Here is a 13,629-nt window from a genome sequence, read left to right as displayed (position 1 = left end):
GAAAGGTTAAAACAAACATAGACCCCGGCTACCACTGTGTATGCAGGATCGGTGTGTGATGGGTGATATATAAATGGCAACACTGTATACAGCTAATATTAATGAAGCATACAGTAGGTATGCACTTTACAAAGGTTCGCTCTGGAGTTGTGTAAATGTGCGAAAAATCATGTAGTGTTTATCCACCTTCCCTTGTAAAATGTCTTTTATTTTCAGTCAGAGGCTGTTTTTGAGGAAGGGCTGTTTTTCAGTTGACTTGTTTTATAACAGTAAGACAGCAGGGAGGTAACAATAACCAGGACTTCACAGCAAGAGAGGAAGAAAAGGAAAGAGAGAAAAAGAATTTCACTAAGCATGTGATCTTTTCCTCCAAGCAATAACTTAGAGAGCATCCACACATCATAAAATCTGAAAGTGCTACACAGACAAGTTCTCCATCTGTGCCCTATCACACATTTTAAGACTCACTTGTTCTGCTCTCTCTTTATCTGTCTTTTCCTCTGTTGCTCATGCATGCAGTCTAATTTTCCACATTTAACACATTCCACATTTATTCCAGTGGCTGAAGCTCCTTTTACTGTCTACATGGTCTCCACTTTCATTTTTATTTTACCGCCCCTCCCCCTCCCTATGGTGTCTTTGTAAATCAAGACAGGTTTGAAACAATGTACTAGTGCTATTAAAAGATGTCAACATTATATTTTCATTAGATATGAATCACTTAATATGTATCTATCCCACTCAAGGCAGGAAATTAAGCTTACCACAACTTAATTAGAGGACAGGGGAAGTCAGAAGTGAGCATCAGTCCATTTAGCAAGTGGCAAATTAAAAATCTTGTAAAAGATTAATACTCAAACCATTAGGTGACAGTTTGTTCACTTTTTTTTTTTTACCTATACTGACATTTCACAATAACATATTGTATGGATGCTCAGAAATCTGGGATATCTAAGTCAGCTGCTAAGCAGCACCATATGGTAATATTGTTATTGACTCTGTGTTGACTTTTGTTTTTCTCCTTGTCTCATTTACAATATCCTGACATTATAGTAATTAACGTGTCTTAATATCAGCCTCTATCATTCTCTCACAGCTCCCAAAATCTATATTTTTGGTTTACCTGCAAATAATGAAACCTACCAAGGAGCAAAAAATTCTATTTGTACACAAGAAATAAAGCTCTCTACTCTCATGAGAAGACTGCCATGAAATGAACTGAGCACATTCATGCTCCCCAGAGGATGTGCGCTTTCCATTTTGAGCACTCCATGGCTTTCCTCTTGTGCCACCCTAAAGAGAAAATGTCCGCAAAAAAGGAGAGAAAGAGAGCAAGATATAGAATGTCGTAAGGCCTCCACATTAAACGTCAAAAACACATTGTTTGTCCATGCCCTCTGGAAGTGTCTTCTGATCTGACACTGACATAATTTGTCTGTGCCTTCCAAAAACAAGCAAAGATTAGTTAAGAGCAGAATAATCATCTGTATGTAATCAGTTTTGTGCAATTCTTTAATATTGCGAGGGGTCATTAACATTGCAGCCTCTAGAAGTTACTGGCAGAACTGCTAACTTTTAGTCATGTTCTTTTATCTCTCTGTTAATCATCATCCATCACGCAGCCTTTTTCTCTATCTCTGTCAGCTGATCAGGCCATTATATGATCTGACAATTAGACTTCACTTAGATCCCCTAAACTGTTTGAATTACATACTTTTTTCCCGACCAGTCTCACACATCTCTTAATGGACAGCAATTTAACATCAATTTAACTGAGAAGTAAAGCAGGAAACGAGAATAGAAGCCCAGATAGAGGCACTTAAGAGGCCAGACGATGGCCTAAAATAGTCTGTAAATAATAAGTCTACAAGTAAAAGGGAGACATACAGTAGATCAGACTAAAGCACTGGACCTGCAGCTTTTACTTCAGACACTTCTACACTCACAATGACGGGTAAATTCATTCTGAGACACCAACTGGAGACACATAGGAAAGAATACACAGAACAAAGTCGTACTGTAATTAATTAAATATAATGTATTTTATGTAGACCTATGCCATTTTTCACAGAAAACCCTTTGTTGGCAAGGCTTCTCTGTTCATCGGTTTTTATATGTTGGACTTTTCTCTTATTAATGCACACATATCTATATTATTTTATTGACAACTGTCAAATTCTATCTATCATTGTACTCATTATGACTGATAGGAGTTATTAATACTCCCGACGACCAGAGGGCAGTAACGACTAGCGTTCCTACCTGTAAACTACACTTAGACTGTAGGATTTAGTAGAAGAAGACTCACAAAGCTGGATGTATGTTAACCGAGTGTTGGTACAATAGTTGATGAACCCACATTTCTTCAGTTTATATTAAAAACATTACAATCCCTATGATGAAAAGCAAGTTGACATTGCCTGAACTGTCGTGTGACGTTAGATCACAAACCAGAGAATAGGCTGCGTTTGTCTGCTGTCCTATGCAGTTGTCCACTGTTTTCAGGTAAGACAACAATCCAGCACTGCATGAGATGTGAAATGTAGCCCCCTCATTCATTTCAATAAGGCCACTGCTCTGTCAAAACAAAAAACAAAACAAAAAAAACGCAGGGTAGTCCAGCAACAAAGTTGAATCTGTCTGAAGTCAATGCAAAGTTATCCTGCAAAGCACTGTGTTGGCTAATCAAATATGCGCAAGAGAGTTAGATGTTAGATTAGATTACTACAGTTTACCTTGCAATCTTTGTGATTAGGGATGCACCGATCACGTTTTTTGCCACCGATACCAATTGATGATTGTCTTTGAGCTATATTGACTGATACACGCTCAGTACCGATCGTTTTTTTGTTTTGTTATAGTAGCTGGTATAGCAGTATTTAAAAATCAAGTACTGGATTACCCTGAAAATAGCCCCCCTTTTAACAACGTGCTCAAAAAGCCCTTCAAAATAAGACGGTGTAGTCCCTCATTCGTCCAGGAGTGTTCTATCGTAGAAAAGGTTTCAGTGATTCTGAAAACAGTGTCCAGATGACTACGACTGAAACCTTTTCTACGTTAAAAAGCCCTTGAAATTCAAATGAACCACATAATGCTGTCTTATATTTTGACCAAAGTTTTGTTCATCAAGTCATTATAATTAAATTGCTCAGAATCAGAAATCGCTCAGCTTTTTCATTTTTCTTTTTTAAAATTCTGATGCTTACTGTCGCTTACTCACTCTCCCTCGCTGACCCTCTCCGTTTTTCCTCACATTGATGAGCCCATTACCGAACAGTAATGCTGCAGTCCAGACAACTCAGAACTCGAAAATTTCTGACCTCCTACTAGAAAAAGTACTTAGGTCTTGTGAACTCCATCTACCCCGACTTCATGAAGAAGCAGTTGTCTGACGTCACACAACAATGGCAGCACCCACGGAAGCGCACATTAGGCTACATTTATATTAGTAGGGGAGGGGGGTAGGATGTATTTGTAGACTACAGTATTGTATTAGGCTAGTGCATGGACCGACTTTGACTGGAATGCAGCATTATATGCCAGGGAGGTGTAGATTTAATCCAGCATTGCTAGAAATTGATCTTTATAGCGACTGGCTTTTGACTTCCCTGGTTTATACCAACTGCTGACTCCTCACTCCTCCTAACCGGCCGCAAGCGATCAACAACTGCTAGGCTAAAAACAAGGCTTACCTCATCTGATGCAGGCCACATTTTGGCTCAAAAACTGACATCCATAGAAACATTTGGTCTCAACTTGAACCGGAGCATCTGCAGATTAAATCCATACCCGATATAATACAAGATGAATAAATCTCCATTTTCATTAGCTTCGCCGCCATCTTGACTGGAAAGGAGCCTGCTGCATGTCACCGCTATGCGCCTCCGAAGTCGCCATATTGGAGAGGTCAAGATCCGCTAGAAACAAATACAATGTGCTTCCTCAAGGAGCAGTGTTGCTTGTGGCTTTTAATTGTTTAAATGTTATCCTAATATTTAAACTGAGTTAGTTAGTGTCACTGTGACTATACATTTAGAGGAAAGTGATGAGGCAGAACTGACTGACTTGCGTGCACAAATTCAATATCATTGCTTGTCATTTCCTTTTTATTTTGTTTATAGCTGAGAGCAAATGAAAGAGAGTAGGCAGGGTGAAGGAGAAACAAAAAGAAAGACAAAGGGAGTAAAACGCTCTTGTCAGAACACCACTACTTTGCCCGCCCTGCTCCCCTCCCTTTTTCAAATCTTTTCTATCCATCACGTTTATGAATTGTTCAGGAGAATACTGAGCAGAGCATGATGGGAGTGTTACTGTCTGAAGCCTCGGGGTGGAAGTGTCACTAAGCCCTTCTTCTCATTCAGTCACTTAATTGTGCATGTGTGTGTCTTCTGTGTATGTGGTACTACAATATATGTGTATGCATTCTTAAGCGCATGCAAATGGACAAATGCATATACATATACTGTATGTACATTCTGAATGTTGTTGCATAAATATAAGTGTGTACGGGCACAGTTTGAGTGAGTCAGTTTCTCTGTATGTGCACTAGTGTATGTATGTGACCGTGGTCGAATTCTCACAGGGACTCACATCATCATCATTACCCTGACAGCTGACAGTAAAATCCATATCAAATCTATAACTCCATCTTCCTGTTTTTGTTCCTTTCTTTCATCATCCGACTCCCTTGTCTACCATAAATAGAGGCTGTACAATGACAAGTCATTAGCTGTCCATGGATATATCATAAAAATGCAATGAAACACAGAGACAAAAAGTCAATAAGTGACAAACCCCGGGCCGCTGCATATTTTCCTATTCCAGATACTTTAAGAATATCTTGCCCATGGCATTACCTTCCTTACAGCTGTCACACTCTTTTTCTGACTCCAATGGCTTTTATTTATTTATCATCTTTATCTCTCTAGAGCCACAGACAGCAATGTCTCACTTCTTCTCATTACTTTTGTCTTTCCATCTTTCTTTCTTTGTCTACATTATGTTTTTTTCTCTCTCTGTTGTTAGCCTCTCTTTCTCTCTATATGTCCTTCTTTCTCACTCATTCCTTCCTTTCTCATCCCTCTGTCAATCTCACCTCCCTTCACTCTCAGTATAATTTCACGTGCTGGATTTTCATGTCATTCAGTTCATTCTGCAGAACAGGGGGGCGATGCTGTGCTTCAGTTTGATAAATGTATGTTTAGCAAACACTCTAATTATCTCAACCAGAGCTAATAGGATAGATAATTACACATTATACACAAAGGCTCTCTCTCTCATTTTCTTTGTCTTTCCTTCATTCCCTTCCACTGCTTCTTCCATTCAGTTTATTCTCTCCTCTCTTTCTCTGTCTTTCTCAAGCCCCATTGTGTGTGGTATCTTTTTCTGAGAGCAATGTGGTGTTTTTCCACTTGTAATTGATATTTATGAGGTTTTCCTTGACTGCGTCAGGCCTTGTGAATGATGTCTGTCTGTGATGCTGGACCAGTAATACAGTACAGCAGCTACTGAATATGATTTTTATGTTGTATATGACAACTGGCACCAGAAACAAGTATGAGGGAAAACACAGCAGTCCAGTCTCCACATAGCCCACACAGCTCATACTGAAGTTACATTTTTGAGGAGGTGCACATTAACAATAGCTGGACCGTCTATGTACCTATAGCGCTGCCTCACATACAGCAACATCTGACACATAATTCAGCCTTCAATTAGTTTTACCACTAAATTATGTAATTCCGGCACATGTACCTTATTACCTGTCAATCCTGGTAACAATTACGCAAAATTACAACGTAAGTAACAATAACTAACTATATTACTACTTTGGAAGTCTAAAGCAAGTGAAGGATGGAAATGTCTCTAGTTGTGAGGTGCCTCCTTTTTCTATTTGTTTTCATTATTATTTTCACACCGTTGGTGTATTATGAATCCTGCTTCCAATCACTGTCAGTGGTAAATGTAATAAAAGCCATGTTTTAATATTGTCTGTCTGATTCCATCAAGCCAGTTACACACTAAGGAAGGAGAATTATGAAGTGTTGCTCATTGTCAGCGTAACAGATATTAGTGCAGATAAACTGAAGTTGTTTGACTGGCAGAGACATTATTGCTTGGTTACATCAGTTTAAAATGACTTGCATGGAGCCAACAGACCTGCTTGAACAAGAGCTTTATATTGTCAAATATTTGGCTTTTGTATCTGAATAAAACTGAAAATGGATTCTTATTTACTGTTATTGAGGGTTATATGAGATGTTTTTATTATGAGTATTACTTATTAAACTTATATGAAAACATATAGTATGTTCTGAGTTTGTTTTTCAAAAATTACTATCAGAACAGGTAATGAGAAGGTTTGAAGCAAATTTTAGTTGTGCAATGCACAGTAAGAAACTACTAAGGCACTTAGTTAATTCACTTCTTGATACTCAGTTTATGAACATAAGGAATTTTTGTATGTGATTGTGGCCGTGCCCCTTACTCAAAATTGAACACGTTTTGTGGTTGCGATGCACTAATGTGCTTTCAGACTCCACTGCCTCTGCTGCCCTGTACCATACACTACAGGTTGTTACTATCAGCCTACTCTAATCTCATCATGTAGCTAAATATAGCTTACTGTAAAATAGAGGAAATAGTTAGCCTTAAGACACAACTATTATAGCTTACTGGGGGTGGGTTACTATAGTTTTTCAAACTAATATAAATTTTGTTTATTGGCCCAACAGTTTTTGTGGATTGATATAGTTGTTAATTTTAGGCGGCGGCAACCTCTCGCTCTCTTAGAGTACTGAGTATTGATGCTACTGTTGTTGGAGAAACCTTCTTCTTTGATGGATTACTTTAACTGCTAAGCGGTGCAACATGATGAGTCTGAGGCATCGGTTGAATTTATGAATATTCTGTACTCACATTCTGTTTTTTTATTTCTAATATGTTTAACTGCCAGACATATTATTTCACTGCAATATCCTAATGGATTACATTACAAATTTAACCCACAGCTCACAATTCACTGATGCAATAATATGTGAAAGTGCACTTCTTATTTAAGCTATTGCTAACACCTCATTATTGAACCAATGCCCTTTCCATTGACAATCCCTCAATCTCATTGAGTATAACAATAACCATCCATCAGGACCTCTATTAATCTCAACATCATTGGCAACAGAACAAAATCAACTGAGATGACAAGGCAGAAACGTATTAGTAAAAACTGACTGACAGACAAAACGCCCTATCAAACAACTCTCTCATGTTGCTTCAAGGGACAGGGCAATATTTCACTGATCTATAGAAAAGAGAGGAATCCCACTGCCTTGGGGTAAAACATAGGTCCAAATTAAATTCCACACTTATTCTCTCCCAGTGCTGCCTGAGGGTATCCCATGACCTCTACTGAGAGGTCATTATCAGGAAGGGTTGGCCAGGAGGAAGGAGGAGAAGGCAGGAGATGGAGAGGAGGGAATGTGGATCATGGGGTAGGAGGAGAAAGGAAAGAGGGATGAAAGGAAAAGAAGAGATAGGAGAGAATAGAACAAGAGAAAGAAAGATGGGATCTGGAGAATTAACACTGGAAAAGAGGATTGTATTAGATGTGAGAGAAAAGCAAACTCATTTCAGATATGCTCTACTCATAATCATCTCTTCTTTCAGATCTGTCATTTCTCAACAACATGTCTGATTCTTTCTTCTCCACAGACAGGTAATCAACTCCTATCAGATCCAGACCTGAAGCTAAAGTATAAATCCGACATAGCTTCAAATATTTGAACTAGATGAGGTGCGTTTGATTTAGACTGTCAGAAATGTAAGCATCTTTTGAAAGAGGGCACGCTACAAGATACAAAAAAAAAAATCAACCTAAATAAATCATGCCATGCCTGTTATTCAATTATTTAACCAATGTTTGGCAATCTAAACCTTATAGAGTGGATTTGGGAATAAACAGATTTGAAATTCACAGTGTCAATAGAATATATAAGTTGGAGTTTGCCTCAAAACAAAACACAGTGAGAAACAAAAGATCTGGAAAATAAAAACAGAGCAGCTAATAGCAAAGACAGAAAGAAAAGAATTTAATAATATCTTCTGGAAGTCAGATAACAGGTCTCCCTTTTGTGTTTAATGGACCCCACAAGACAGCTTCTATCATTTCAACTGGCGTGGTCTTTTATATTTCTAATTTCAAAAGCCATGCAGTTTGAATAATTTCTTCAACAAAATGTCGACCTCTACTGCTAGATGAAGCTTTTAAGTCAAAGTACAGAAGACATAAACTTCCAAACATGAAACCGATAATAAAGACATCATTTCTGCCTTCATTCTTTTCCTTTTCTTTCTTGTCTTACTCCCTGCTCATGATCATGATTGCTTCCTGATTAGACACTTTTAATATCCGTCCCAGTGGGGGACCGTTACCAGGGATACAGCCTAGGCTGCAGCGCAGCATGTGCCTAACTGTTGGAGCTAAGACGTCCCTGGGTGATTTTTCATCAACTGGTCATAAAGGAGGCTCTGTGTGGAGCCATTACAAGTGGCCTCAGATCTTCTCCACTGAGCACTCAAAGGTACTACCCAGAAAGAAAAAAAGAGCAGGCCAAGGAGGGAAATATGGAGGTAATATTGCATCTCTAAAGAACAGTTAAATAAGCTATTGAGGTTTTTTCTTTTTTTTTGCATTTTCCCTCATTTTCTCCCAGTTTAACAAGTCCAAACCCTGAGCACTACAGTCCTTGTCACTGCTAACCCTGCTGTTTGCCCGAGGAGGGCTGCAGACAGACATGTTCTACCTCTGTGACACATGGTGCCGCCAGCTGCTTCTTTTCACCTCAACCTTGCCAGCTCCCCACCTGCGATTGCAGCCAATTATGTTTGTGGGAACACAAAACCAAACTGGAGGTACTGCTACTGGGAATTGAACCAAGTTAAAGCCATTGTTAAATATTTAATCACCTTGTGTGTCTGGCATATAATGAAAGTCCACTACCACTGATCATTTGAACTTGCAGACCTCCAACATCCAGATCTATACTGTAGCTACACTGTATCAGTGCATGACAATGTGAAACACAGACATTATGTGTGTAGTATGGCTGTCATGGATTCTGAGTGAGCCAGATCACCCATCAGCACAATATACTGCAGCCTGACAGAAAACTACACGGAGACATTATCATGAAAAACGGGAAACAGTGCAGACAGATATATGAGGTAGAGACTATTACAGAAGCGATCAGCACCAGAATTCTTAATGGATCATTCTCAGTTATCTAATGAGTCTCATCACACTCACTTAAGTTCATTTGTGATATGCACAAAATGTGAGTGATCCACATTATCTGACTGCATAAACACTGTAACACTAACAATAATGTAAATGCCGGTGACTAGGTTTGTCCAAACTGCTGTATAGTAAAAAACTATGAGTGTAAAAAAACAAAAGTGTAACAGATGCCATGCTCTGCCCAGCAAAAATGATATTCCTTAATATCCAGATAGTTTTCTGACATTATTTTTCTACTATGCTGGGCACAGCAGGGTGGCACAGGGAATAAAGTGACCGTCCTTCCCCCAAATGAAGCTGACCCTGACCTCTGAGCTCTGACCTCACAACATAGAAAGGTAAGAGAATTTCCTAAAAGAGGTTGCTGATAATATTATTTCAATACTTTGCGAGTGCATGTATTTGGCGATATTTTCATGTGTAACACCTGTATATTTCTCAGGCTCCGCTCCTTATTCACTGTGGCAGTTGTTCTCAGTCCTTCTGCTCTGTACCCAGAGTCCTGCTGGTTTTATGTCCTATCAGGTAGTTAATTGCATTCACTTGGTGTCCGAGGTGTAAATCACTCCCTGATTAGACAGCAGGAATGAAAACCAGCAGGACTCTGTCCTGATGGTGAGGAATGAGAAATACTGGGCCTGTGTGAGAACTAAGCATGGCTTAACTTTGTGTGAAAAAAAGATCATAGATGTAGATAGAACAGTTTAAGAGTCATTCTGGATACTGGATCACAAAGGGTAGAAATCTCCTCCTGCAATACTACTCTATTGCGTTAAAACATCATGTAAACGAGAAACCTGTTTTCCATTATTGGGTTAGGGAAGAAGAGAAATTTCCCCAGCTAGATTTCTCCCAGAGAAAGCCGGTTTCCTATCCATGTATGTACGCATGTGCAGGACAATGACTTCAGACGTAGAAAAACTGCAATAGCCTAGCGAGAGAATGAAAGGAGAGATAATAGAGATGCATCCTCATATTTGAAATAATTCCATCTGAAGTCCAACTTAAACTGCCTAACTAAGTCAGGGAGCAGAGTTTTCTATCACTAATACAGTTAAAAAAGGCAAGCCATGCTTCCAAAATAAGGTGTATAACTGAGTGAGAGATACAGTATGTATGAAAGCTACAAGATGACAAACTAAACCCAGTGATGTGGAGCAGTACACCTACAATTTTCTGCCCTCTGTGATGCGTGCCAAATTACCCTTTAAACTCTGTCTTTATAGAGAGCAGCATAGTTTGCAGTGTTAAGATCAGTTCTGGAGACCTTTGCCTCAAGATTTAGATAACACTTCTAACCTTTGGAGTTAATCAGAGTAAACACCAGCTGGTACCCAGAAGGGTACTTGAAAATACAAATTGTGTATCTTGAATATTAAAATGCTGTAGCATACACTTCAGCAGGAAATTTACATAATTTTCTCTTAGAACATTTTTTCAATACTAGTCAGTAAGATTCAATCGCTAACCCTCACATCCAGCTGCTTCTCTGTGTTTCTTCATTAGCACATTATTTATATGCAAGTAAACACCATCCTGCGTCATACAGGGGAAAGGAATCCAGATTTCACAATCCAGACAGACACTTTTTCAAATGTAGCACCATTGTTGCTGTTATTTATTTGTTGACATTACCAAGTACTGTATGCATAATGCTAGAGTGCTAAAGTAAAAGTGGAAAGACAAGGGTTTTAGCAATATGTCCCATAAGTTCACATGCTGAGGTCATTTTTCAAATATTTTTTATTCTCCCCTAATTAGATTTATTTCATTTGATATTAGATATTTTGTTCAATAATATTGAAACAATTCTAATTACATAAAAATATGCCATTTTCACTACTTTTACAAATGTTGATATTTAGGTCACTGATGGATAGTTACCCTGAAGGAGTCAGTAGACTTTTAAATGACAAACCTGTTTGGATCTGAGGTTTGGATAAATGAGTCTCCATGAGACACTCTTGTGTATCATTTCCAAGATTGATGCCCAGTGGTTATAGAAATACTCTTTACTTTTTTAAGAATATTAATATAATATCTCTCTATAAAATAAATGGCTAATTTACTATAATAACACAAATATTCAATATTAAATCTACTTCTAATCATAAACATAACAGTAAAAGCATTTAGGCAATACAAACTATAAGTTTGAGCATAAAGAAAATAATTGTTTTCAAATATAATTAAATAAAGTTATACTTGAAAGTTGAAAGAGGTTTGAGAGGAGGAGAAGTCAGAAAGGTAGGCGAGAGAGAGGAACAAGGAAGATCGCAGCAAAAGGGAAAGTAACATGAGAGAGTAACAAAAAACAATCATTATGAATTGTGACCTGTTTTTTTTTCAGCATAAATGAGCATTAGCAGGAAGAGGAAAAGAAGAAAAGAAGCAGTCAAAGAAAATGAACTGCTGGAAAACAGGACCCTTAGTATAGTAGGTCAGATGCTACTGCTGTGATGGCCCATTTATGAAAGTAAAAACTTGGCATGTAATGCTGTTTTACTCCATCTTAGACTCTTCTGTTAAGTAGGTTTCAACGGCTTTACAACAGAAACATAGTGTGAGGATAAGAACGAGTGAGATGCAGACAACTGTTGGGGAAACTGGGAAAGAGACTCACTTTAGCCAGTAGTGATAATGCCAGGCGTTCTGTGGCTGATTTGAAAACTGCTGTCTGCTGCTTTTTGTAGTGCTCCTCTGTCTTCTTTTCTGTCTGAACGCAAACACACAGCATTCATACACATGTACACACACATTGCAATGAGGATATGAAAAGTTTTCTGTCAAGTAATAACAGCGCTTTATATTTCAGCCTAATCAATATCAGTATGAAATAAATTAATGACTATACTGATGGATCTTCTTACCTCATACTGTCCTGGACTTGGGGCCTCTATCGATTCCTTGTTGTGGAAGATGAAGTTGCGTTGAGCAGTGGAGCCAAAGCCTCCTTTCCTGGTTCTCTCTAAAAATGCCTTTTTAAAACTCTCCCGGGCTAAACCATGCTCAAACACATTATAGGACCCTGGACCTGCACAGAGCACAGAAATGTGGGATTATTGTGTGCATTTCTGAAGAATTTGCTTTTATATAGCCTTTCTTTTCACTGTCCTGAGATAAAATGGTCCAAGACAACATCCTAGAGTGCATACTTCCCTTCAAACCTGTTAGTTCTGTCCAAACCTCTACGATGATGCAAAGCAATTTACACAGACTTACAGTGAAGACACAACATTAGATACATGTAGCGTAGGTATAACTTTGGCTTAGTGTTTTTAGTTTTTAGCAGTGTGTGTAGCATTCATGTAGTGTTGGCTTACACTGAAAATGACACATGCGCCACACCTGTGTTACACTAAATTTCATATGGAGACACTCATGTGTTAGTGCTATTTTAATAGTTGTCTCCTCAACAGTACAGTACCATGTCTGCATGTGTGAATGCCGGCTTTGGTAACAGCTTGGGAAGAAAATGCTCCAAAATACAGACGAATGATTCTCCATTTCTATGTGGCTGAGAAAGCCCTGGGTACTACAACTTAAGAAAACACTCACAAGCAATTTAGAGACCCAAGCAAATGAAGCAAACATTTTCATCAATTTGATGACACATACAGTAAGCAGAATTTATAAACATGATACAAATACAGAAAACACAAGTAAACACAGAAATGCAACAATATGCAAGGCAATACAAATGCTGGCAAAAACAGTCTGGTTTGGATTTTTACATTGCACTTATTGAACAAATTATTTGTACCAAAAAAAACAACAACGAACAACAAAATACAAGTACACCTTCTGTCTAGTCTAATGAGATAACAAAAAAAAAAAAATGAAGGAAGGTCCTTAAAAGCAGCCATGTGGTACAACAATGACATTTTATAAAGTGCAGTCTCACCTGTCAATTCTGCTCCACAACCTATACATCAAAAACTCCTTCAGACCTGCACTTTAACACCACATTAACATCTTTCCAGATAAATCATGGAATGTCCTCAAATTCAGTCATACTTACTTAAAGATGTTTTGAGAAACACCGCAAAAACAGGCCTAAATGTTTGTGTGGTGGTAATGTCTGAACAGTTTTTTGACATAAATGACTGCTGTTCAGTGTAATATACGCAGCCTCAGCATTGAAAAATTTTTAGTTTTATATTTTCGATTAATATTCTGAGCTACTATTTAATTTGTAAGATAAAAACAGACAATATTGGAAATGTTGCATAATTTTAAACATATTTTAGACTGTCACACTGTAATTTCAGAGGCTAAATGCAAAACCGGACTTTGGAAATGACTCATACCTCTACAACATAATGGTTCACTCT

At 38.1% G+C, this 13,629-nt stretch overlaps 1 protein-coding gene across 3 annotated transcripts in view; it reads right to left on the bottom strand.

The window, feature by feature from the left end:
* Window positions 1-13,629, bottom strand: part of stpg2 (sperm-tail PG-rich repeat containing 2) — a 67,927-nt gene that overhangs the window by 31,110 nt on the left and 23,188 nt on the right. For all 3 annotated transcript variants that reach the window (XM_044197146.1, XM_044197147.1, XM_044197148.1), the window contains 2 exons: window positions 12,166-12,329; window positions 11,919-12,011 (listed from right to left, as the gene is read on the bottom strand). In XM_044197146.1, the coding sequence (XP_044053081.1) occupies window positions 11,919-12,011; window positions 12,166-12,329 (257 nt within the window). The remainder of the gene's footprint in view (window positions 1-11,918; window positions 12,012-12,165; window positions 12,330-13,629) is intronic.

This window comes from Siniperca chuatsi, linkage group LG5 (genome assembly GCF_020085105.1).
Source record: "Siniperca chuatsi isolate FFG_IHB_CAS linkage group LG5, ASM2008510v1, whole genome shotgun sequence".
Lineage (NCBI taxonomy): Eukaryota > Metazoa > Chordata > Actinopteri > Centrarchiformes > Sinipercidae > Siniperca > Siniperca chuatsi.
The sequence above is the reverse complement of the archived record's forward strand: the minus strand, read 5'-3'. Positions and strand labels throughout refer to the sequence as shown.